Here is a 27,648-nt window from a genome sequence, read left to right as displayed (position 1 = left end):
GTGTTGCACACCGATATACATGAATATGGAATGACTGTTAAGGGCAAGACTTCAACTAAACCTTGATCTTGTTGCTGCTTTAGGATGTACACATCAGCACCTGTATATATGTGAGGGGAGATGACATGATTTCTGACTAAAACAAAATGCATTTTTTATGAAATGTGTTGGGATAGGAAATAAACGTAGGATGCGCCAGGTAACAACAAAAAGGAATTCTAAAAATATCAATGAAATGTTAGAAGGAAACTCAAATCCAAATGAACCGAGGTGAGAACTGCCCATCAATTTCATTCATCACTGAGAAGTCTTAAAAAGCTGCGTGGTGTGTGGTAAACATCCCTCAAAGAGGTCTGCGTTCAGTCCTTAAATTGTGGAAAGGTGGAGTACGTCTTATTCTCTCCAAAGCATAGAGTGCAGACTGCAACAGAGGGGTAAACACTAAAGGTAAAACCTTCCAGACCAAACCATCCAATCATGAGGGAGTTAATGGTCTTAAAGGGGAGAACTCTAAAATCAATGTATGGTGCCGTGAAACAACATTTTGCTATTTTTATCCCCTTGAAATCATCACGGAGACTTGGATGACAGAAGGAGTGCTTTTCCTTTACAGGACCAGCTGGTAAAAACAAGGACTTTTTGGCTGTACCTGCTTCAGAGAGGTCTCGCAGGGAGCTGCTGAGGGCGCTCCTCTTCAGGCCCTCACCCATGGCGTAGCTGTCATCCAGACTGGCGCGGTTCATGTTACCATTTCCGGCTTCTTTCTTCAGGCCGGAGCTCTGCGACATGCTGGGCCTCACCATCCCCTTCTGCTTCTCAAGCTCAGCTGTGGAAAGAAGCCGTGGAAATGTTGAGCTAAGTGGCAGAGGTTTCACGTCTTTTTTAAACTTCAGAAAAGTCCAGTACTGATATACGTTATTCTGCTCTTGCGGGTAACAACAATCTTTGAATGTCCAGAATAATCTGCTGTTCTTTCCGACATCATGAAACTGCTTAGCAGCATGCCCTATTTCTGCTTTACAGAGCCTCACAAGAGGGGGATGGGATGGGGTTAAAAAAAAAAAAAATCAGCTTACACTCTATTCTGTATTTCTCCATTTCCTGGACCTCTGCAATTGACTCTCGTAAGTCATCTGTGAACTTCTTGCGGTCCTGGGGGTTGGGCGCATTAAAGTTGATGAGCACTTTGATGTCTGCACCTGGTATTGCTGATGTGAGTCTGATTCCATTTGGGTAATCTGGAGAAATGGCAAACAGAGAAGGAGACATTCACGGAAGGGTGATGGATCAACACTTAAGTAAAACACATTGTAGGAATCGTTCTGAAGTTTGGAGAGTATAAACAATATGGCAGCACATGAGGGTCTGACCTCTCATTTGTGCTGAGTGTGTAACTGTGCTTCATCAGGCCTTGTGATGTAAATACTGTCAGCTAACATGCTGCAGGAATAAGGACTGAGTAACAGGAAACACCCAGTGCCACTTACATTGATTTTCAAACAGCATGACTTGCATCCCATATAGAGAGAACGACTGTCTGAAGCTGTACGTAACTGAATTCTTTTTCTTTTGGAAAATCTTGGTTACCTGAAATCACACAAAAAGACAACTATGAGGATAGGTCTGGAGAGGAGAATATAGGAGAGGAGGAGAGGTCGTTTACCACGAGGAGGTCATTGAACAGGAAGATCTCCCGCTGATGCAGGCCCAACTTCTGGAGTTTGTTGGGATCTGGCACTTCAAACAGGCGACAGTAACACACCAACCGGCGATGGGGAAGCGACAGCACCTACAAGGCACAAGGGGAAAAAAAACAAATACCAACACTTCAGAGTTAATTTTGGGCTTAGTCTACACTGTAATAAGGAACAGAAGCTCTGTATTATATCCTGTGTGATGTGTTACAGAAACAGAAAGCTGTGAACATACAGCGAAATGATGGTAAACTACTTACACATCCCAGGCCATGGTGGAGTGAGCCGATCTACAAATACATGACAAAGAAGATGTTTTATGCAGCTATTACGTTCAGATCATTTACATGCACAGCTCTCGTAATATATTTAATCCTTCTCACTAAATGAGGTGTTCCTATAAGGAAGACGGTGCACCTATTAAAATGGCCATGAAGATGTATTCATGCCATTTCTTCCAATTGTAAGACAGCAATCTTTTTTTTGCAACCAGATATAAAGGAATCCATTGAAATGATAGAATAAAACCTAGAAGCCCTCCCAGCATAGCCCTCCAGGATCAGAATATTATAAAGAAGAATTCCAATGTAGTTTTGATGTTTGAATGTTTTACCAAGCTTCCCTAATTACACAGCAAAGTGGTGACAAGAGATCATTTTTCAATGCATTCATTGCCAACTGGCAGAGCAAAAGAGACTCCATTCGACTGAAAATGGACATTAAGTTCTTCACGCAAGACGAGCCTCTCCAAGAGGCTGCGTAGGTTAATCACAGTTTTAATCTTTACACATGGTAGAGAAAGCACTGCCTTAGGAATAATGCAGAGATGCAGCTCCTTGCATTCATGTGAGGGTGAAACATAGTCACAATAAAATCTAGGAACAGTTTGCACCAGTATATTGAATTAACAACAATAACACAATCGAAGCATTGTAGCTCATGCCGGTCAGCTGCACAGAGGTGGCTTTGCTGTGTTACCTCCTCCACTAAAACCACGTAAGGACTGTAATGTGCTAAGACGGCAGCACGTGCCCATTTTTCATCAGACTGCAGCAGTGGGTGACATCTCACAAGGGCTTTGGGTGTGTTAAAATCACCAGCGTGAAGGTCCAAACCCAGACGTGCTCCGAGGTCCACAATAACACCCAAAGGTACAGATGAGATGACCATTCTTCATCTCTCAGTTCCTTCTACTACTTAAACTCAGCAAAAATGCCCCAAACATGCTGTCTGACATGTAATAATAATGAAAATGTATATCTTCAGTGAACATTTTTGTGACTCTTATAGAAGGATAATTAACATTACTTACTGGTTTCTTTCCCACAATGAGCTTCTCAACCTTCTGCACCTGTGAGACATGATCTTCATTGGTTTTAAGCTCTCGCTTGCGAATCCTCTCGTAGATGCCAACCAGAGTCTCTCGAGGTATGTCTTCTCCGTCGTCAACACCTGAAACACAGGGAGGGGCTGGTTTATCATACAGTTGACACGGAGATTGTACAATTAAAGCTGGGAAAAAAAGTACAGAGAGGTAAAAAAAAAACAACGAAGAAGAACACAGCCATACACACACATATCATCCTCAACAAAACCATGAAGCTGAATTAGTCACAGTTATGACCCTTACAATATAGTTAGGGAAAGGTTACTACTTTCAACATTCAACAAGCCACTTATCACAAGCTTTTACAATTAACATACACAACCCAACCAGCAACTACAACACATTCACACAAACAGGAAGTTAAACAGCTTATTGCTAAATGAGAAGCTCAGCAGGCTCCAAACATAGTCCTTACTGGATGTAACTTCAGTTCTGTGAGTGTGCTTCACTGATATGTGTTTATTGTCAGACTCTTTACAGCCTCTCTTTCTAATAAGCCTGAATTCCTGTTTCACTGGCAGCCAAAGATGTTATCGGACATTTTTATGTCATTAACTCAGGCTTTCCAACAGCTGCATTTACAAAAAGGCCGATTGGAAAAACGCTCTCTCTGAAAAGATCAGTGATTGGCCAAAGTCTGACTTCATTGGCTAGATTTTCAAAACCAAAGGAGGGAGAGAAGTCTAATTTCCGATCAGACCACTTAAAATGACAAAAACTTAAAAATTTTATCAATATGTGAATTAGCACAACAGCAAATTGTTTTATTTGGGAAATGTTACTTCTGAAACTACTAATGCAAACAGCATGAGAAGTGAAATTAGAATTTGTTCAGTGAAATGTACTAACATTTGTGAAAAGGTGCGTTTTTGTATACGATATAATATAATTCTAAAATTGTGCTTTATATTTGTGACTGGTTCTATTACCTCTCAAATTCTTGATGAAGTCCTCCAATTTCATCTTCCTCTCGGGCTTGACATTGGGACTGTACATGTCAGTGTTGAGGAGGATGATTGCAAAGGCTAGGATGAAGATGGTGTCGGGGTTCCTAAACTGCCGCACCACTGTGGGGTTACAGATGCAGTAGCGCTGGCTGGAGACATGAGAACAATATCAGCTGACGATCAAATTGAAAACACAAAGTGCACACAAACGAACCATCCTCAGAGTGAGGAAATGCTTTCAACACCGACAGATGAAAAGCAGAAGTTAAGCTGTAACGGGTTCTCTTTGTGTACCAATAATTATCTGGACAACACAGCTGTGAGGAAGGAGGAGTATATTTCATGCACGAGCAACTTAGCATTAAAAACAGTAATGAAAATGTTTTAGGGGTGTTTCTCTCTCTCTTTTTTTTTTTTTCTGGAAATGCACATTGCTCACAGGTTTAATTATAGTAGCAAACCACAAGTTTTGGGTCAAAGAGAACTTCTAATCTTTATGTTTAGGTGCTAAGTGCCAGTGTGCAGTCTAACCTGAAGGCTTCAATGAGCCTCTCCACCTTCTGGGCTTCACCCTGGACACGTATGTGGTTCTGAAACTTCCTAAGGGCCTCGTCCAGCTCCATGCCCTGGAAGTCCATTTCATCTACCACACAGCTGGTACACAACGAGATGAGATGGAGAGACCATAAGACGATCAGTTACAAGCATAAGATGTCTGTGTGGGATGCTTTTTTTTTCTTTGCAAATAAAACATCCATGCTTTGGAAAGTGCATTCTTGACATCAGTGTATTTACGTGCATTTTAATTCAAATCACTTTTCGGGACGCTCTAATGTAATCCATTTCCAGGGAAAATTAGAAATGATAGGAGGGAAAAGAATCCTACTCACTCCAAGACATCTCTGTTAAACTGTTTTTGTCGATTGCCAAGAAATTCTCCGATCATCTGCCTGCTGAGCCCCTTCCTTTGAAGTAGGAAGTGGGCCACACCAACTGGCGTGTCAGGGATGAATCCCCTCTCAGTCAGGTACTGGATGCCCTTCTCTGGCTTTCTGCAAAATTGAACACACATTTTCAATTCCTGATACAGACTGACTTAAAAACCGGAGAGAAGAATCTGCTACTGCTTAATCTTGAATTCTCAGAAAACTCATATTGATGACTTCTTAAAGCAAGTTAGCTGATGATTTAGAAGCAACACATCATTTAGCTGAGAAAAATTATGTATTACTTCTATTGTTCAATGAGACCTCATTATGAATTTTCTTGTGTCTAAACATTACCAGAGCCCTTAAACAAATGCTCTTCAACGCTGTAATCTGTAATATGTCATTTCGTGATTTCTTTTTGTGAATTAGTCTTTAGGTTTCTCTGGAAAGAATGTGACAAAGTTGGTGTCATTAAGATCTATCTCTCTTGCATAACACACACAAATTGATCTGTTTCTAATTTACACTTTCTCACAGAGTTCTCAAAATGGATTTGTATTAGACATGGACACCACAGCACTTTGCAGTGCCAGTGCGGCCACCGCAGTCCAACAGACTTCTCTATCATCTGGTCCATTTACTTGACAATCAATGCAAGCACTAGTCAAGCACCTCCTCCATCAGAGCAGAGTACCTACTTGTTGAAAAGATTGAGGCCGATGCGGTAGTGTCTCTTGCGAATCACGTCATTGCTGAAGATGGGCGAATCCCAGCTGTTACGAGTCTCTTTGTGGTAAGTCTGCTTACTTAGGGTCTGCTCTCGTAGGCTGTCTCTTGAAGAGGACTCAGAGCTGCAGTTTATGGTGTCATTTGAGTTTGATGTGCTATTGATGCTGTCGTTGTCCCCATCGGAGAAGTCAGACTCGGACTTACTCTGTCTGTTTGCTGAGCCGTTGATGGCCAAGTGGCTCTCTAGCTGGCGGTGGCGATGGCGCAGAGGTGCATCATCATCTCGAGAGGAAGCTCGTGGTGGGGGTCCATGGGAAATGTGTTTGGGGCTTGCCTGTGATGATGTTACGATGTGGCCGTGGGGTTCGTATGCAGGCGGTCGTTTGACAGAGCCACGGTCAGACCGGTCACTGAGCTCTGCAGAACTGTCGCTGGGAGGTTCTATGGTCAACAGAGGGAGATGGTCCATTCTAATACGCTGCTCTTGGCACTCTAGAGAAGGAGTGCTGCGGCAGCTTGTGTCTGTATCACGACCCTCATCTTTGGGGTCAATAGGCCAGTATTCCTGGGAGGAATTGACTGACCTCAACCGTAAGTCTGATTCTGTACTGGACGGCTGGTCCCCCCTTGACAGAGCGATAGAAGGGGACATGTCCTCCTCATCAATGAACAGAGTGACATCACTATAAGATGCCATAGTTTCGTCGTGCATCCGTCCAGCTGCCCTGCGATGGGACTTCACCTTATAGGGAACTTGGCCCTCGACCTCAGAGCAGCCCATGGCTTCAGGATCAGGACCCTCATCCCCCTGAAGACTGCGACAGTTCAGTGCATCGTCTATCGACTCAGCCAGCGACTTGACCTGCCTGGAAAAGGCGTCCTCCAGCTCTGTGATGGCATCTGTCAGGTCACCCTGCTGCGCTGGATGAGATGTCATGTTCGCCTGTTGGCGGACCTCGATATCACCACATTCAGACTGCACCATAGACAGCGGGGCTCCATCCTCTGTCATGGACACCTGCCTCCCTTCGAAATATGAACTATGGACTTTCTCAGGGCCCTCAAATGAGAGCTGCATCCTCATGTTAGACAGCACAATGCGTCTGGACATACGGTTCTCTGACATGGAACTCCTGAGACGTTCAAAGTTCTTGTTCATCTGATACTGACGGAAGGCTGTCTGAATGGTGCGAGCTGCATGGCGAGTTATGAATCTTCCACCATATTTGCGCTCCAGCATCTCCACCTAGCAAAAAGACGAGGAAATTAATTGTGAAACTGTGCCAGCCATGGAGAATTTAATTAATTTTCTTAGCTGTTGATGGTCTATAAAGCCATTGTTGTGACTGACAGAGATTTTTTTATTCTTCCACTTGTCAGTGCCTCATTGACTAAAAATAACTTACTTTTTTTTTATTTGAAGAAAAAAACCTGCATATTTAATCTCTCATAAGTACACAAGACTTGTCCAAATTATTCAGCAAGGCTTTGGTTGGATACCTGTTTATCCTGCAGATCAGCAGAGAGTTCATAGCTCTCAGAAAGCGAGCGGGAACGCTTAATGGCCTCCTCCTCTGCTTGCTTCCGGAGGATGGACTGTGAGTGCTGAAGCTTGGGCCGACGGGGCCTCTGCGGCCCAGGCTGGACCCCGTGGCTGTAGAGCTGACTGTCGAATCGGTCGGGGCTGATGGCTGAGCCGTGAGTCACCGGACCCTGGCCATAGCTGGCTCCACCATCCAAAGATGGGCCACTCTCACCGGGCCTTCCATCCCCTTCCACACTGCAATAAGAGCCAAAGGATTAGAGACTTTCTAAGGACAGAGCATGGTAATTAATGCCTGGCTCGAAATCTAATTGAAGTATTATCATGTTAAGGCTGGATTTATCACAGTGAGAAGCAGCTTAACTCCAGGAGCTTATATGATAAGCTTTTTCAAAATTAGGTACTGATATCAACAGTGCTTTTTTTTACTTTTGTACAAACAAGTTTGGCAATGTAGAAACGAACTGCCCTGAGTGTGTGTGAATGAGCGTAGCCATTTCTCACATGACATGGTGATTCTACGGCTTTATAAAATGTACAACCCTCCTCTAATTCGGTCATAAGTTGTGTGATACAGCTATAAATGTCAGCTGGGATCAACAATAAAAAACTACACAATAGATTTTGCTGTGCTTCATTCAGAAAATACAAATGCCACGTACACACTCCCATAAAACCATTGTGATTAAATCTCCTACTTAGAAAAATAAGATATTACTCACACACTATTATGCTGTGCATCCTTACAAGGGGATTGCTTTTTCCTAAAAGACCGTCTGGTTTCTATAAATTGCCAACTCTTCCTCCATATCTTATCCACCATTCTTTCAGTCAAGTGAAGTCCAGAGTACAGAGGCTCCTCCAGGAAACCAAAGTTTATGCCTACTTGAGGGCCAATCAGAGACCAATGGGAATTACATCATGTTTGCAGGAGTGACGACAAACTGTTCCAATTCACGATACAAAGTCCAGTTTAGAGTAGAGTGACAGAGTAAATACGACTTCAGCGATCCCGCAGAAAAAGGTGAGATGTAGCCAAACGGAGAGTCAATGAGCTCAATTAGAAACATCGCACCAACATTTCTTTCCTTTCGTGGTACAGTGCACTGACAGCCTAATGTGTTTGAACTGTGACTTGACACACCCATGCTGTGTACACAACCCACTTCCTTCATTAGACAGCCTGAAATCAACATTCAGCAACAACAGCCTGTCGGCCAACAGCAACCACCGCTGGTGAAAAAGGGAAACTGAAGGAGTTCAAACTGTCAACTGTGAAGGCAGCCATTTTACTTTGAGAGTCTTACTCTTAACTGAGAATAGATTTATGATTTGTAATATCACTTAGCACAGCATGGGTGCTTGACTTAGCCAGCAAAAGGGGTCCATACAAGCCTCTCTGTAACTGATCAGTAAGATATCAGGCTCAAATGGATTGTCTGCATCAGTCTACTTTGATGCTTACTTGCCATTAAGTATATCTAAAACACATTCACAAAAAACAGCTTTTTGTCAGTGCATTCTTGACAAAAAAGAGCAATAAAAGGTGAAAGTGTTTTCACCAAATGTGTGAAATTCAAAAGCTTTTTTCCTTACTTTTCTGCTAAGGTTTGATGGCCTCAATCTTTATCCCAAAGTGCTTATTTTCAAATTTGCACACTTGTAATTTTCAATGAGGAACTGTTCAACCAATAGATTTAGTTGCAAAAAGTTGCACACATCACTTTTAGGCAGATTTTTATTCTAGGTGGTATGAGAAAGGAGATCCCAAAAAGTTAGGAGGAAACAGTATGTTTGGATATGCAGCAAAAAAGCAGTGGTCAGCAGCACTAATTCTGTTCAGTTTGGACCAGCGGACAGCAACGGGCCAAAAAGAGAAGGCTTTTATTTTGCTGGAACAGCATCACACTGAGCACAACTCATCGAAAATCCAACCTCATTGCATAATCGCCACTGGGACAAATCTCCCCAACCATCTGTCAAGGCAAACTGCAAAGCTGCCGTCTCTGGAGTTAAAAGTTGCACCTCGCCTGCTGTCACAGCACCAGAATACGACTCAGAGTCAGTTCTTGTTTCCTTCACTAAGATTTTCATCATAATAAAAGGAAGAATATTGCTTTATATATCAAAACTATACAACCTACATGACTTGAAAAGAATCCATTAAAAATCCAAAGATGTTTCAGTTAAGTCACACACTCTTTGGAACTAAATAGGTTGTTAGAAAAATGTGGCACACAGTCTAAATTTAAACAGTCTTGAAGAAATCATGAGAAACAAATGTTAGATAAAATGCGTAAACATTCAAGCTTGGCATGTGTGTGTGTGTGTCTAATGGATACAAATCATTTTAGCCAAACACTTTCTGGTCAGTTCACCACTTTCGTGCTGACTGAAATATCTCAAGTTTTAGGCAGATTTCCAGCAAGTTTTCAGCATTGAGAACACAGCCAGTCAACTTTGGCAGTCCCTGTACTTTTCATCTAGCACCATCATTCAAATGTGAATCTGTCCAATACTGTACACATATAATGCAACTTCCAGCAGCTTCACTGTTATATCTAGAAATAACCAGCAAATGCTAACATACTTTCCTGCTAAACTAAGAGGGTATACATGGCAAACCCCAGACCTGCACGACTACGTGTTAGTAGTTGTCAGTGTAAGCATGCTGGCATTCAGTGTGTAAAATACACAATCACAGACCTGCTAGGATTGCTTTTTCCTCTCTTCTGTCTTTTTGGGAGTAAATGCCATTCTCCTTTGGAACAGTGCTTGTAATAATTTACGTAATATGACAAAGGACTGAGTTTGATTTGACTGAAAACACAAACTGCATGCTGCTCTTCAAAGGCTACAAAAGGTCTCCTCTTGGTCTGCTGTCTCACTTTATCGCCTCCAGCAACATTTAAGTCAAATGTTGCATTTAAGTCAATTGCATTGCTGGCTTTGCTTTTCCAAAGTGGGACCAGCAAGCTGGTACCTTTCCTCTTTTTAAAAAAAAAAAAAGTTTCCAGACGGTGTATGATTGCACTACACGAAAGAAACTTTTTACTCTGAGGTCATTGAATACTCTACAGAGTGAAGTCAGTTGTCCATGATGGAGGGAAAAGGGGGGAGGAGAAAAGGAGAGAGACATGTAAGAGTTTATATTTTAAGCTGCAGTGGATGTTGGAGGCAAAAAGAGGCAGAGCCCTAAAGCAGCGGTAGAAGTGAGTCAAAATGGCTCAGACAGAAATGTGTGCTTTCATTTAATTGTATATGCCGTGTCTATGGTATATGAGGATTGTGGAACCACTGTTAAAATCTGAAGGCAGAAGTAGTGATGTTGTCTCTGGGCTACCTCCCGACTGTAACTCAACAGACCTTGAAATATGATCTCACAATGTTAGCAGCGACTGTCCCTCCGTCTGGCTCTTTATCCACCAGGAGCCCCTGTTTCTTCTAATGTAAGCATTGGATAAGTGCAGCGGCACGGCTGGCAGTGATTTTCACCCGCAGGATTCAGGGATTTGGAGGGGTGGGGGCGAGACAATCTCCCCTTCCTCTCGTCTTCCCTCTGAAACACATCCTGAGCAAACAGGCCCAAGCCCCTGCCCAGGCCTCAATCCATTCCATCAGTCGGACCTGAGGGAGAAACATTCCTCTGTCCCGGAAAAGAGGAGTCACATCTACAGGAGTTCTGGGAATAGAGGAAGGCTAATGAAGTGCAGGCTGGAGGAGCTGCAGTGTGGAACTAATGTAACATCAAAACGAAGTCACAGAGACATCTACAAACCAAACGGCAAAAGATCTCAGCACAATAAATTCTGCTTACTCTTCACTTTTGCAAGCATTCCGTTTTTTAAAGACGTTTATGGGAAACTTGACATCCATCTGACCTTTTCAGGGCAGAGTATGAAGAATAATCAAGTGGATGGAGGGAAAGTTCTTCAAATCCAATTACTTAGCCAGCTTATGAGATTTTTTGATTTATGAGAATGTGCACAAAAAAGGACTGACAGTCACTCCATGTATGTCTGAAAGAAATGTTGCTGAAGAACACATTAGACCCCGTTTCACTGGCAAACTTTGCTGTTTTGTATTTGCTTACAACAGATCTGTCAGAGCGAAGTCGTATTTTCTACTACAATAACAATAGCACTAACACACAACATGTAAATATATAATTACATTCCCCCTTAACCTTACTATTCATAGGAGCCGCTTTTATGTGCGGATATAAACACAGGCCGTAAAGTGACCCCTCCAATAAAAATCAAACAGCACCTCCATATTATGCTGCTTATCCCACACGCACCGACGTGAGCTCCAAGCACCACAAAAGCAGATGTTTTCTCGTTTTTCAAAGTGACTCATAGAGCTCATAAAATACAGATGCTCACACCAGATCTCACAGCACACAGATGTGAAGGGATGAGATTTATCAGGTATACGATCGAGAGACCACACAGAGATGCATTGATAAAGTGCAGCACTAAAAGGTGAACCTACGAGGAAACACTCAGGTGTGCTCATAGTTTTCAGCACCAATAACCGAACTACTGAATGATTTTGTATGATTTAGTGAGGAGCGAGGTGGGAATTTACAGTTTGACACAGCTGCAAAGTGGAAAGCCGTGCTGGCCAGCAGACTGACAGCACTGCTCGAGAGAGCTTGCAGCAGACAGTATACAGTCGACTTGAGTCCCATTACAACTCGTGGTTGATAACCGCTGTCAGTTTTTGACTTTGGTTTTGAGTGTTTTCAAAAAGGTCTTTATAAATCACAAACCGTCCTTTGGCAGCTAATCTCACCAGAAGCCAACAGCTGAATGTTTCTAAGTGAATAAATGACAGCAGAATGACAGTCAGTAACAACCACAGAGAGCATAAAAATAAGAATATATATATAGAAATAAGAAATAAAAAAAAACAAGGTCGAGCCACCTTGATGTCATCAATTGGTTTATGGACTACTGTTGTGAAGCCTGGAGTTCAGTGTTGGCTGTCTCCATCCATAAAAAAAACAAAAAAAAAAACAGGGTGTTGCATGTGAGAGATGGATCTGACTGAGAACTCAGAGCTCTACACATGTTCAGGGAGCAGCAGCTTGTGAGTCAACCTTTGGAGCTAATTATTACCAAGATGATCACAATTACTTTATAATTTTACGGTACAGTTTATGGAGAGGCCTTTCACAATCATCAATGAGACAGTGTAGTGTCCATAATCATTCATTTGGATGATTGTGATCATGTCTGCAGAACAATCAGAATTCTTTCATTCACCTGCTTGGAAACAGTGGCATGTAATTTATTTAGAAAGCATAAAAGACTAACAAAAATATTATCTTACTCATGTTCTGCTATCAATTTCCATTATGTTGTTTTTCTTTATAAGGCTTATCTGACTTTTAATATCATGGGCAGGCTTATAACAATACTGGCAAAAAAAATGAACAGAGCAGCACAATTAAATCATTAAACAATTAACTCTCAACTAAATTTTCATTTGCAGCAACCCTAAATAGTTTGTTTCTTAAGCATATACCAGTTATTATCTTTCTAATTTCATCCATTATCATGTCCCCCTTTCCTGCAGTGTTTACATGTGCGCTTGTTTTTAGAAGAATATTGCCAGAATTACAAAAGAACCCAAGGCCATTACAAGACCTGAGTGCAATGCCAAAAAAGTTTTTTTCTTTTTTCATAAAGCACGTATGCTGAATTGATAGAAAAGAAAAGTGGGAATGGTGGGACACGTTTTTTTCCATGTCATTTCTGGTCATGCTGTCTCTCATCCCACACAAACACACAGACACACATCCATGTCGTGTAAAGCACGTTGGTATTTAATTTATGTTTTCTTCGATCCGAAAATTATACAATATTTTTCAAATTTGTTTTGAAATATCCAAATATTTCTAAGAATAAATTTACTAGCAAAGCACAGGTGACGCAAATGAAAAGATTCGCCCCTATAAGTGAGATTGTTGTTGTGAGATGGTTTGTAGCATATTTTGTCTGCATATTTTTGAAGTAATGGCAAATCAATACTATTCCCATATTAACTGGCAGACCTCATTCTGCCTGATCAAAGCATCTCTCCAACTGTCAAGATTCAACAACAACAGAGCCAACGTTATGCTCTATTGCTAATGAATAATTAAGATATCCTCCACACAACACTCAGCACCTGCCCTTGAACATCCAGCTATGAAGCAGTACACAGTCGTGGCCGGTATGTTAGTGGGGGGGGACCACGGCACACCACAGGAATGCAATCCAACTCACAGATGGATTCTGTACAGTAAGACTAAACAGACGGTAACAGCACACGCGTACAGTGACTCAGAGCGGGGACTTGGCCTGTTTTTCATTGTTATGGAGTCCACACTAGAATGACTATTTTTTTAGAATGTATGGTCTTAAAGCTTGAAGCTTCACAATACTCTTATCATCCTCTAACCGGATTTTATGAAAACACAAATTCAATTCCTCTTTCTATTTATCAAACATAGCTTTATGAGGTCTAAAAGCCAGGCTTCATTCAGTGGCCAAAAATATAACATGCTAAAGCAAACATGCGCATTTTACACTCTTTCATTACCCTTACCAGCCATTTAGCTCCAATTCCAGCAGCGACTGGGTCTTCTCTGAATTACACTGCAAACACCACATGCTGGCCAGCACTCACAAGACGATGTACTCCTGACATTAGGGGGTCGCCTTGCCAGTCCCCATAACTGCCTAAAAGGTTTCTCTAACAGAAAGATAGGTCTAAAAACTGCCATCTGCTTCAGGTTGTATCTGTCTGTTTCTTGCAGACGTTCCCATTCCTTCTCGATCTGTCAGCAGCTTCTTATAGCTGGTAGGCGTGTATGGTGAGTGAAAAGTGGGAGAATGTAATCTCTGACAGAAAAACTGAGCCCTCTTTCTTTTTGTCTTTCTTCCTCTCTGTCCTTGGTGCGCCGGGCTGGTAGGAGTTTTAGGGGGGTGGAGGCTGGGAGACAGGGGAGTGTGAGTTTCTGCCAGGCCCTGAGCAACATGGAAGGGGGCGGGGTGCAGGGAAGGGGGTGTGAAAGCACGGTGGCTTGTAGCTGGAGAGGAACAGAGAAACGGATTTGGAAGAAATATCTCCTGCACGACAAAAACATGCAAGAGAAGGACATATAAACAGTGGTAGGTGATGTTCGAAAGAAAGTCATGTTTTTCAGGCATGGTATATTAAAAACATGAAATGGAGAGATTGCAATCGTAAGAGCTGAAAGCAAGAGATGAAATAAGGTGTTAAAAACACAGAGAGTAGGGAGGGGGATAGGGTGGCAGCTTATGAGCATATAGGTATGGAGGAAATACATTTATGAGGTGGAATGGAGAAGAAATGAGGACACAGTGGCATCAACAAAGATAAAAAAAAAAGTTGAAGGGAGACTGGTATGGGATATCTGAATGTCAGGAGCCTTTTTTACACCAAGGAAAAAAGACTTACTGTGTAGAGATGGCAAATAAAGGAAAACCTCTATTAATAGAGCCTTTTAGGCGCTGAGAGGTAACTGTTAAAGTGTGTAGCAAGAACAGAGCCAGAGGGAATTCAGTCTCTTATTGCTGCAGAAAATCACTGTGGAGCTGAAGCTGTCCACCTTTGGCCACTACATTCTCCTTCATTTCAAGGAAAATTCTACACTGCATACAACGCCTCTCATGTTGCACCATAACTGTAAAAGTCTTCAGGACCTCTGCCCAGCTCCAACCAAGCAGCAAGACCCCAAACTGGCAGCGCCTTGTCTTTGGACTTCACAAGCCACAGACTAATCACCCCTCTGAGAAAAGGGGGTTGGGGTAAACTGCCCCCAAGTCAAAAGTATTTCTATCTAATGACAACCGGGACAGGAAACAGAGGAGAATGGCTCCCACATGGAGCCAGTTTACAGGGACACACACACATAATTCTGCAGAGGAAGATTCTTCTAATTACAGGCCCGAACCTCTGAAATAATCACCTTCTCGCGACTGTTTTTGTCTGAGGCTTCAAATGAAAGATGAAGAATGAGCAACTGAGCAAAAAGGGGGGAAAAAAGTACTAAAAGGAAAAAAAGAGGAGCTTAACAATTGACTAGCAATGTGTGACTCAAGCAGAATGATTATGTGCGGACAACCAGCCAGACAGTAACAGGCCAACTGGTCTATTTCAGTGTGAGACCTTGGCCCAGTACTCCGGTGGCTACAGCTGCTAATGCCTTATGGAGGTGCAGACACTTGACTCAACTTACAGATCACACAACCTCTCCTCCCTTACAGAAATCCAAATAGAAAGGCAACAAAAAGCTTTTTACCTCCCTTTAATGAAACTGGAGTGCTCATGATTCGATCATTTTGGTAAACTTCACCCAACAGGCACAAACAGAGGCAGGTATTTAGTTTGGAAATGTGTGCATGATATTAGATATTAGTCCCAGGGAAGGCTTTGTTTTGCGTGAGGACCACAGGGAGCGTCTAACTGGAGTTTATTTGTTTGTGAAAGAGATATGAAGTAATATCGTGGTCTCATTTTGAAGGCAAGCATGTGATGTTTATAAGGCTGGTGATTGTTTCAGCATGAGGCTCTGGGCCAGCATCAGTTTAAGCATCAAGGAGATTTCTCATGATGGAATTAGATGAATTCCTAGTAAAGCTGAGCTGTAAAAGTTTTCACAAACCTAGCAAGCTTGTGGGACTCTTTTTGTTTGCCTGCCTACATGTCTCTTGCTTCCTCTTCTAGTGTTACGACCCAGTCTAGTCGTCCCGTCTGGTGAAGCCTGACTCCATCTCAAGAGTCCTGGCTGCACAGAGCTCTGCTCCAACATGATGTCATTGAGAATTCCAAGCAGAGGCCCACTCTCTGCTCATAAAATGCCATTTCTTCAACTCAATACATCTGGTCTCTCTGTATTTCAGCTCTTTCTCTATCCCTACCCCCTTCAGTTTCAATGCCCTCCCTTCTTTTCCACTTAATTCTTGTGTTTAGGGTTAGTAAATTTTGATACATTACACTTGGGGCAAAGCCAAAGGGGCATCCACAGGTCAGCTCCACACAAACTCCCTTATCAGGTGTGTTCCCACAGATGTGCTACCTGGATATTTTCAGGGAAAGGAAAAACTTTCCCCTTGTAAAGAGGATGAAAAAATGACAGAGCTGAGAAAAAGACTAAAGGAAACGGCAGAGGAAAGGAATAGCTTCCTGGAAAGTTGGTCACAAGATTCTGGCACTGTGTGTTCTATCTACATGACATCATGCGTCGTTTCTGATCATCTGCTTTTTGCTGGATGCTGTGCAACTGAGGCCTATGTTAAGAAATGGAAAATAAAATTTAAAAAAACTCGGCCTGGTCTGGAAACAATTAGAAAAGCCTGATGTCATAGTTTGATACAACAGCATACTAAATGAGATGTAGTGGCGCATAAGAGCTTTGTGAACACAGACGACTTTGTATAGGAAGAAAAAAAAAACAACAACAACACATTTTTACTGTATTCAATTCTCAGGAACAAAGAATTACTGTGCACATGAAATATATGGCAGCAGATGTATAAACAGAAAAGAAAATGGAGTAATTAAAGGATATGTTGCCTCTACTCATCACAGCCTGGCAGCAAAGCTGGGCCAGATGTGTTGACTGTAGGACTCTATAGGAATGATTAAAGATCGTCAGTGGTAAGTAGGAAAACCCGGTCTGGATAGAAACAATCTATTCGTCTAAATGCATGTAAACTAAACATGCAAACAGCAGGGGATGATTTTTGGGATTTAGTTATTAATTTTTTTTACATCAAAACATTTCTAAGCAAGGAGTTGTTTTTCACATGAAGTGCTAAAGTGCTAGCATCCAACATATTTACCTTCAGAAGTATAACTGGGTATCTGTCCATTTCTGTCCAAACAAGTGTTTGAGCACTGATTTAAGAATAATGTGTTATATTCAAACGGAAAGTGCAATTCACATACCCATCATGTACACGAAGCTTGCTTAGTTGTAGTAAAAATAAACAGAGGTAGAAAAGTGATAGCTAAAAGTAAGACAACTGACAACAAGGTGGAACTATTTTTTCTTAAAGCGACCCTCTAGTCATCGGCAGCTGAATTTACATTTGGCAAGCAAGTAAGAAACCTCCAACTAAAAAAACATCGCTTTAAAAGTTGAGCTAGGTGTCGCAAACAAATGCACAAGTCGTGATCATCGGCGCAAATAAGACAATTTTCATGTTTTGCCAATTTCTCTCTATACACAGACTTTTTTCTGGTTATTTATTTTTGTTGCAGCATTTTCTCAAATGCAGACCTTTGGTGTTGCAACACCATGATGCAACATGGACCATGTTTTGCTGGCTAAGTCCTTGGTAACCATCTGTTGCAAAAGTTATGTCAATCATTCAAACTGCTATCAAACCTCATCCTCTACCTAGAGTGCTCTATTTTGTAATTTTAACAAAAGTGATCCTGATCCACATCATAATTTAATGACCACACTCCAACAAGCTACCAAGTTTCAAGAAAATGAGCAGACAAAAAACACACATCTGCCTCAGCTTTTACCTTGGTAGAGAAAAAAAAAAAAGAAGACAACAAATTATTTATGTATATCCAGGTGGTTTTTGCAAGTTCAAGTTTCAAGTTTTTGCAAGTTCTCTGTGTTTGTGTGGGTGTCGTCTGGTTTCCTTTCACATTCCAAAGTCATACACAAGTCAGGTGGGGACACTAAATTGCATTAAATTGGGCACCGAGTGGCCAATTCCTTCGCAATCCCTAAAGTAACTGAGTGGGCAGAGAAATTGCAAGAATTAAATGACACCCTTTCAGTGGAAACCAAACAAACATGTACTTGGAAACTCAACCACGTGTTTTTTTTAACTTCTTTTAGTAAGTGTACCTCCATGAAAGGGGGGAAAAATATGTTATACAGAAGCAGAACTTAAAGCTTCACTTCTTCTGTGTGCATCTTTATTTTCTGTATTTCTCTCACTGTCCAAAATAATTGAAACATGGTCATGTAATCTTCCCTGTTATCACTACCAGAAGGAGGCTTTGTTTGTCTACTTGTAATATTTTCCTTTCACTACATTACCAGTTACCATATTTGTCTGAAGCTGTTCACAGTAGCCCCTCCTCAGCACAAAAACATAGTACAGCACAGTTTTCTCCTGCTAAAAATAGAACCATGTGAGGTGACACGCTCTGGTAAACACTGTGAGGGAGACAATGCAGTGAAGAACAAGGCAAAGCATTGAACACAATAGAATAGTCGCTGAATGCCATGCTGATTTCGTCTCGCTATCTGCTCCTTTGTGGCACATCGATGTGAAACCTTTTTCAATGGCACTGTAAAAATGTAAGGTCAGATGGAAGACAGATCACGACACAGAGTTTCTGCTCGAGCAGCCATGACTGTAAATGTGACAAAGGCCACAGCATGTATAAATACTCAAGGCAGTCATTATGACCACAGCAGCCGGTCACCAGGCAGCCAAAACGACAAAACAGAACCCTTAGATGGTGGGATCCAGTTCACAGTGGGCTGTTGGCATGACATTGCCACCCACTGGTTAGAAATGAGACTACGAGCTCCCTAGAAGACAGAAAGTAGGCCTGAGGGGCGGACATTCATGGCAGTGATGTCATACTGAACCACTGAGGTCAGGCTTTTTTTTGTCACTACTGCAAGTCAGGGAGGGGTGGCTGGCCTATTCAAAGGAACCGGGATGTAAAAGAGCAGCTTTTTCTGGTTGCGAGATGAGGCAGTGGGGAGTGAGGGGTTGTGCAATAATCTATTTGTGGGAGAAGCAGAATCCCACCTGTCTCAAGTGACACAGAGAAACTCTAGTGAGTTTACATGGCACTATAGGTCAGGAAAATGTGGAGCAGTTGCACTCGTGCTCAGCTCCTATAAAAACCTGTGAATCTATGATATTTATGTCACAGCACATATGTTCAACATATTTTCTTTTTCTTCTATTTAAATCAAGACTATACTTCATATTTCAAGAATGCACATAACTAAGTTATGCCATGTAAGCATTTATTTTCAAGCACTGAGCATATAAAGTAAATACGCGAACGTTAGAATGTACTGAAGAGCATTTCTAATGTCCTCATCTGTTGTCAACCTTTTTTATATATGTTCTATATTTTATAACATCGGCCGAACACTTAATAAAAAAAATCATGCCACTGCTGTCTTCCAAGAGCCATCCGTCAAAGTTATTCCAAAGAAAATAAAAAAATATTTTAGATATAAAGCAGAAATCTTAGTAAAATAATTATTTGTCTGTTTGTGTGTTTGCATTTGTATGTAAGCGGCTGTATTTGAATGTGTTTGTGTGTCTGGCTGAGCAATCACTTTGGAGCCATGAACTAAATGGCAATACTCAAGTAGGAAAATTCACTGGAAGGCTTCCAACAATAATAATTGCCGTTTCAATCAGATTCCATTCATCGCCGATTACACCAGTGATATAGCTGATGATCTTGAACTTGTTTTGATGCACAATCATTCAAATCACTCACAAGATTCCATTAGCAGTCAAGTACAAATGGCATAGAGCTGACTGTAGCAAGCTATGATTACGTTTCTGGTAGACAAACACACAGATTTTAAGTTGACATCTGCTCTTACATGCATCACACTACTTCAGAAACAGATTCATACTTGTCTGGAAGACACAAACAAATTCTCTTTGACAACATGTTTACATGTAAGGAGTACGGTTGAGGAGAAACAGATAAAGTGAGGACACACAGACTGAAAGCTCATTCTCAGAATACTCAGACTGGTTTTATACCACCACTACTCACCTTTCTTCAGCAGTCTAATCACAATAGCAGAATTTATCTCAGTTTGCTCTCTTGCAGCTCTAATTTCCATCCAGCCAACAACATCAAGGCTAGAGGCATCCTTAGTCCACAGCATAAAAGCATAAACCCCACAGCTATTAGGCCCCCGAGAGTCCTGAGAAGCACCTCCCAGTTCGGCAAGTACACTGGTACAAATCATTGTTTGGGCTGGCACTGACTATAAAGCAGCCTTTCTCATATCTGCTCTATCACGCCTTTTTAGTCTTTGATGAGGGAAAAAAGTCACTGAACAGCCACGGCTGGCCTGAGGTGATGACCACGAAATGTGTCATATGTCAGACGGCAGAACAATAACCATTGTTTTCTTTTTAGGACCTGCAAACCAGAGTCATAATGCAGAGCACTGTAAAGAATTTCTAAGTGCTATTTCAGATTTTGCTCTGCTTGGATGTGAAAGCACAAAACATATTTCATTTTAATACCCCTCATTACGCTGACAGGGAAAGACTTACTCAGGAAACATAATGTCATTTCATAAAGTGCCAAAAACTGCAGACTGAATACAGATGTGGGGAACTGCAGGCAGCTATGTGTATCACAATCTACTACGATATTTATATCATTGACTTTAGAGCAGCAAAATTCAAGAGATTCCACAAAGTAAAAAAGACTATTTTAATTGCAGCCTTAGCTCAGTTGTGTCATTTGATCAGTTTTAAACCAAGCACTGATGAAAGGAACTCTAAGAAAGCGTAGTTTTTTACCAACTAGAACGACTTTTTTATTGCACTGACAAGCAAATCTAAATGCATTTGTAAGCTGATATGCTGATCAAGAGAGAAAAGAAAATTCCCTGACATTTCTTTCTCTTTAAGAGTCAATAGGTTTGACCAGTAATGACGGTCAGAACTGAGAAGAACTGCTGTGTCAGGATGTCAATTTGTCAAAGGAAATCCTGATGTAGTTTTTCTTTTTTTCCAAACCTCTGCACATCCAATCAGAAAATATCCTTCATCCCAGACTCAGTCATCAAAAAAATTAAGATGAGAAACGGAAGTTTACATGTGATGAGAACTGTTCCCAGACGTGAGCAGAACATGGACGTATGTCAATCAAAAGCTCCAGCTGAAAATGCCTAAACAACGAATGAGATGAATGTCTGTTTCCACATACAACCAGGAAGCAATCATTCACAGAGCAAAAATACAGAGATAAAGCAGTCATCCCTGATCTACATTGCTTTTCCTCACAAAGCTAAAAGGAAGCAGTGGAAACCTTCATTGCGGGTCATGAGAGTGCAGAGAGACGGATTTATGTTGACATATTCCAGAGACGAACTAGATATCCTGAGTGTGCAAGTTCCATTCATGCCATGTTTCCCCAAGACCTGGTGGGTGCAAGTCAGCAGATCTTAAATTTCAATATGCACTCCATTCAGGCAGGCTGGAACTGGTTCAGGACATGACGCCTGGCTTTGCAGAGACTAACAAGCACACTTGCATTCAAGATAACAACACCTCGAGGAGACGTTAATCTGCGTCTATGTTTTCATTATATTCAATGGTTCCTGTAACCTTCACTAGCCATTTCCAAGACAACAGGTTAACACACGGCCTTATACTGTAAATTAATTCACCATCTCTATGACAAACTACCTGACAGACAGTGGCTAATGAAGTTTGGCTTCCATTTAATTCACAAGCAGCCAAAGCTTATTCAATAGTTTCTGCCTCACGTAGGAAGTCGATGAAAACAAGTCCTTCAGGAACAAGCTAGATGAGAGCCAGCCACTCGTATCATACAAAAAAATTAACACAATGCATGTAACAGAGGAGTTTCAGAATAATGATTTTAAAAATGCTGTCATTACAGAGGAATGAATATCAAATGTACCACAAATCTGTCTGCTGCATTTGCTGCATCCTTGGAGGTTTGCTGTATGCTCAATAAAGATTACTGTTTTATTGACTCCAAGTACAAATCGGGTCCCTACAGGCTGCGGAACTATTGATCTGTAGCCCTCAATTACTTATCAGGCGGCCTCTGTCTTGGTTCTGTGAGCTCTTAATAAAACAAACCGATATAGTATAACAGATTTTTTTCTATATACAACAAATTCTAACAATGTCAAGTTATTAGTTTTAACATGGAAGATGAAGAAAGTATTGTAAACCGATACACTAACTCCCTCTTGTTTTCCACCAGACACACACCAAAAATAACTGAGATTTGACAAGTACTGGAAATAAAACAGGGCAGAAAGGATGTTTTTCCATCTCCCACACCAGGGTGACAGGGAGACCAACGTGTTTCAACGTGTTGGTTTTGGGCAATTTCACTGAATAAAGACAAGAGTCATTCTGTCGTTTTAATCAAGTGAACTTCCTAAGACCCTCAGGGGACAAGGCTGAATCAGTAAAGAACAATTCTCACACCCGCATGTTAATCTATGAGTGACATAAAAACCAACAAGGGTAAAATGAGAATGTCCTCTTTTCTGGGCAAATCTCTTTGCTTCTACAGTAGAGTTACAGTTTGAAATCTAACAGATCACTTGGCTTTCCCCTTTCCCTAACTTTTGGCTTGGTACAACTTGAATAAGGAGAGTTACTACTTGGAAAGTTGATATTTAACTTATTGGTAGCAGTGGAGGACACTTTTTTATCTGTTAACTGGAAACCTCTTGTCTTGGTCAGGAGCTCTGAGTATTCATCACTTTAGGTCGAGCCCATTTATGAACACAGAGCTGGTAATAAATATCACATCATACAGAGGCATATTTCAATACTGGGAAGAAAGAAAACAACAAAAAACATTTGGACTTGATTTGAGGGAAGCAACTGGAGCCACATAACTCCATGGCATTAATTTGGCTTTGATTAGAGCCAATCCATCTTGGTTCCATAGTCTAATGTAAGAGGTGGTTTGTTAAGGTCTGATTGTCGCCAACTTTAAGCTTCTTGGAGACAGAAGGGACAGTACAATCTCATGAGACATTGTAAAATACATACACACAAAGGCTTCATGAGTATAATGTTGTACATTTCCTTTCATCAGTTCTCTACTGCAATACAGCTCCTGTCACTCTACTGATGGCATTTCCAGTTGCATTGCAACATGACAATAGGACATGAATGCCATATTAGCAAAAGATTGCATTGTTTCAAATCCACAGTCCTTTATGGTCGATATTAGAATACTATATGTTGTCATGGACAATACAGTTTAACACTGATTGTTTGCAATCATGTAATGTGCTGCAACGTAGCCTGACACAAAAGAACTGACTAGCAAAACAATGTAATCTCAAAACTTTTAAGCCTAGATCGTGAAACTATTACATGTGGATGGGCTAGAGGTGACCATATATATACAACTTGACAGCCAGCAGGAAGTTAACTGAAGGAAGTGAACTTAGCTTCCCTTCACAACTGAAAGCTAAAGGGAAAAGTAGTGAACCCTGCTCTGTCCTGAGGTTAAAAAAACAACAAAAAAAACTGAGATCCACATGCCAGCTCCACGAAATAAATCAGTGAATTTCTTTATGCCAAGCTAAGTTAACTACCTGCTGGTTCCTGCTTTTCATTTAATATGCAGACATGAAAGCGTATGAATAATCTGATCAAAGTAAAATTTTCTTTTAAGCTCAAGCTGAGGGAAACCTTATAATATGTCTGCATAATTTCACCTTATCAGGGGTCATTTGAAAATACATATACAGAAGTTTACCTGGATTTGTGAAGCATATTCAATACATGATACATTGTTATGAACCATCATTGAAAAGGATTTTGGTAAAAAAAAACAATCACAGTTTAGGTAATTCAGCCTTTACGAAACAACATAGTGAAGATGCAGACACTGTGCGGGCTTCCATTGTATGGAAAGGAACATACTCCAGTCAGTCACGGTCAGCTTTCTAGGTACTTTATCATCCCAGCTGTCCCACAAATCCGTTGTGAAAATAAATAGGGTCAACTGCCTCTTTTAAACTTTGTGTAAACGTACAGCATACCACCACAAGCTTGCAGTGACAGCCAAGAGAGGCCTTTTCAGAGGGGGGGATTTATGTGCTCAAACCAGCACTGATAAAAGGATGAGATCCTTTTATTTGTATAATCTGTTCATGTGTTTAAAGCTGAGCATTTACAGCTCCGTTTTTACTGCGTTGACTTCCACCGGAGGGCCTTTGTGAGTGCGGCAGGTTACACTAATGCCTGAACGACCTCCTGTTCAAGTCCGTAAACATCTGCTCAGCATTAGGTAGATATTTTTCTGGAAATGCATGCTTCTCTGGATCGTGTTTAAACAGCTTTGAGATATTGTTTTAACTGTTGACACACTGCAGAATCAAGAGCAGCTTATCCAAAACAGCCAGCTCACTGTTTCTGCCATTACAGTGCAATTAGTGATAAAAACACCACAGAAAATTGTTTAATAAAATTATCTTGAGATTCATAGCTGTTGCACTGTACCCAACTTTACAAAAAAGGGAATGCTGCCATTTATTTGCTGTACCACCAAACGTAGCTCAGCAACAATGTGTATGACTTGATGGAGATGGATCTGACAGGAATGGACTGAGGGAAGGGCAGAGAGAAAGAGCGGAGTTGCATGCAATGTAAAGAGAGTCCAAAGTGTGAATGTATTCAGCACAGTGCAGCACTGTACTCTCAAACCAATGTTCTCATGTTTAGCAAGAATGATGAGGGAGAAGCCGTCTCACGCTCTGTGCATCTAATAGGTTCTAATGATGTCCTCACTAAGCCATCCATTCTGTTAAGGGGCCTAATGAGAGGAGGGCTGGGTGGACAAAGTGCACAAGCTCCTAGTAAACAAAGCGTCCAAACAGATCTGCCATAATCAAAGGTCCTACTATGGGTTGCATTAGAATCTATAGTAGGTTGCAGCTAACAGTAAGGATTGGTGCATGTGTGACATCGGGCTGTATTATACAGTGGCTTTGGCACCCAAGCATCAACACCTAAATCTTACATACTTTCCCCACAATTACAGTCTCACACTCATGTGATTTATGACTACTGCACTTTTTAAAATTAACTGAAAAATAGTCCAGTCTATTTAAAACCCTATATAATTATAATTATATATATTTTTTTAGAGCCGTGCAAGGTGATGCCTTCAAACAAAAGCATTTATCTATAATCTATATAGATATCTATATATCTATATAGATAATATATCTATCTATAATTGTAAAGAAAACTGAGAAGTTTGGTTGGCATCTCTGCATGATAAACGGCATTAGAAATGATGATACTGGATGGTAATTCCTTTTAAAATTAATCACACACCTGCAGAGATCAACAATGTACACAGCTGCTGCTCTGCTGCAGAGCCTATGGGAACCTGCACTTCACAGCCAGATAGTTCACACACACAGAGTAGAGCCCACCTACCTCCACACATCTGCCTCTGGGTTGGCCAACACAATGTGAAACAAGATCCAGGAACAGATGACAAGCTGCAGAAGAGTAAGGTGACCGTGGTGACTGGAAAGCTACTTTAGCTCTGTCAGGCATGGGAGAGCGGGAACCTCCATCTAACTGGTTTACTTTCTACAAAGCAGCACATTCCCCTAAATGTCAATGAGAAGAGGAGAGTCTCCATACACCTAGCACCCTCCCCCTGGTTCACTCAGCTGTGCCCCTCACAGTCGCCCCTCTTTCTTTGAATCTCTCGCTTTCTTTCTCTGCCATTTTTTTTTTTCCCCAACCAAAACATGCCTGCCCTGGTCTGTGGCCATTTACTCAGCTGCTGTGCTGGTTTCTGTGTTTCAGCAGGGACATGTTTGGAGCCTGCGTGTTGCAGCCCTGCAAGGTCACCAACTCTGTCTTTCCCTTTTCCTGACTCTTTAGGACACATGGCATCGCCGAAGGGGATATCTGAGCTTTCAGCCAGAGAACAATCAGAAATGTATGTGGTTAGATAACAGGTCATTTAAGCATCCCTTTATTTGGAAGGGAAAAAAGAGCCCCATACACATTGAATCATATGACAATACGAGACAGGTTAAGAACAAAAATATATCTATATATATTTATATATGTGTATATTTATGCATATCATTTTTTTTCTATAGAGAACTGTTGAGAACTCCTTGTGAAAAATATCCACATTACATCTGATTTTGTGTCCTATATTAGAATAGAGTTTTGTGTATTTGTGCACTGCTGGCAAAGGCATGTCAGAAAAATAAATTCACTGAAATGTACTATTTTTCAAGAATAATATAGGGTATGAATAGAGAGACTGCTGGGCACAATAAGAGCAGTTCTCTGGGGAATAAAAAAGCCAGAGAAAACCAGCTACAAACCTGCAGCAGCCTCTGTGGGACAAAGCATGAGTCCCCATCTCCCCACTCACAGTGGAATTCAGATCTGCTCTTTTATTTGACGTAAAATATCTACCATTGTTTAATTTCTTAGCTCTCTGCCCTCGACTTACTCACAGTTGAATGTCCGAACCGTTTGACTGTGGCCATCAACAGCCACACAACTTAAGTGGCTGGTCAGTTTCTTTATGAAGATTGCCTCCAAAGCCACAGACTATCCACACAGCAGGAGGGACATTATCATAAGACCTCTATCAAGAAGGCACAGGAGACTTTCCAAGTCCCGTGGACTGTTTCCTGTCCTGAGGTTTCTCTGCCGACAGATGGTGCTGGTGTACAGTCTACTGCACTAACATTAAGGGCTTTGGGATACACGACCGATCAAAAGACTCCCATTCATCTTTATTGAAACAGGGAGGGGAAATGAGTTGCTGTAAAGCAGAGCAGCAGCAGGAGGGCTACTAACACAAAAGAAGAAAAAAAGCACATGGAGAAAGGGAAAAAGGGAGCTCAGTCATCTCCCAAGGGATTTAATGGAAGCTGTAGGCAGACATGTTCATGTCCACATGAGGAGACAGGTGTGATATATAGTGTCATTTGTCAAGCCTTGACACACTTTTATCAAAAGAAGAAGGACAGGACCAATACTCTGTTTCTACAGTTTCTTCTCTGGGCAAAAAGTTAAAAACATATAAGTTTACATACTACTGCTTGTAGTGGCACTAACACCAGTGATTAAAAATACAGCTGTGCACAAACTTATGAATATCTGTATGGGATGAATGAAATGGGAAATGTCACTGAAAAGCAACCACGTGACAGTGGGAGCCTGGATGATGCCAGCATTTATGTCTTTTCAAATGGATTCTTTTTGTTACACATGCTCAGATCTCAGTTGTCAAGGCAACAGCTACACTGACCATAGCAATAGACATTCCAGATGTGTTTGTATACACACACAAAAAACATCAGCTTGCATTTACATACAGCCCTGAGCAATTAATCCATTAAGGATAAGCATTTGACTTTAATGACTATTTACCAGTCACAGTCCCAGCCTCCCTGACAGCACAGTTATTACACTATCAAGGAGAGACATGAACTAATTTCACAAGTAATGGGCCCACGCAAGGCGAGTAAGAAAAATCCGGTTCACAATCAAATATTAATTGGTGGGGGAAAAAAAGATAAATTGTTTTAATCAGCCTTGACTAATAGGGCAAAAAAGTACAAAGATGCAGCGTATCCCTCCTC

General features: G+C 41.3%; 1 protein-coding gene across 9 annotated transcripts in view; it reads right to left on the bottom strand.

Annotated features, from left to right (window-relative positions):
* Nucleotides 1–27,648, bottom strand: part of iqsec1a (IQ motif and Sec7 domain ArfGEF 1a) — a 93,095-nt gene that overhangs the window by 5,996 nt on the left and 59,451 nt on the right. For 6 of the 9 annotated variants that reach the window (XM_072367423.1, XM_072367416.1, XM_072367417.1 and 3 more), the window contains 11 exons: nucleotides 7,187–7,466; nucleotides 5,656–6,932; nucleotides 4,919–5,080; nucleotides 4,560–4,682; nucleotides 4,011–4,177; nucleotides 3,007–3,146; nucleotides 1,955–1,984; nucleotides 1,664–1,789; nucleotides 1,488–1,587; nucleotides 1,077–1,238; nucleotides 650–826 (listed from right to left, as the gene is read on the bottom strand). In XM_072367423.1, the coding sequence (XP_072223524.1) occupies nucleotides 650–826; nucleotides 1,077–1,238; nucleotides 1,488–1,587; nucleotides 1,664–1,789; nucleotides 1,955–1,984; nucleotides 3,007–3,146; nucleotides 4,011–4,177; nucleotides 4,560–4,682; nucleotides 4,919–5,080; nucleotides 5,656–6,932; nucleotides 7,187–7,466 (2,744 nt within the window). Of the gene's footprint in view, nucleotides 1–649; nucleotides 827–1,076; nucleotides 1,239–1,487; nucleotides 1,588–1,663; nucleotides 1,790–1,954; nucleotides 1,985–3,006; nucleotides 3,147–4,010; nucleotides 4,178–4,559; nucleotides 4,683–4,918; nucleotides 5,081–5,655; nucleotides 6,933–7,186; nucleotides 7,467–7,951; nucleotides 8,210–13,826; nucleotides 14,210–25,459; nucleotides 25,478–27,648 lie in introns of those variants that run through there. The other 3 variants (XM_072367424.1, XM_072367422.1, XM_072367419.1) reach the window with 3 other exon arrangements.

This window comes from Leuresthes tenuis, unplaced genomic scaffold (genome assembly GCF_036924035.1).
Source record: "Leuresthes tenuis unplaced genomic scaffold, fLeuTen1.0.hap1 SCAF_16, whole genome shotgun sequence".
Taxonomy (NCBI): domain Eukaryota; kingdom Metazoa; phylum Chordata; class Actinopteri; order Atheriniformes; family Atherinopsidae; genus Leuresthes; species Leuresthes tenuis.
This window is presented reverse-complemented; position numbering and strand designations above follow the sequence as displayed.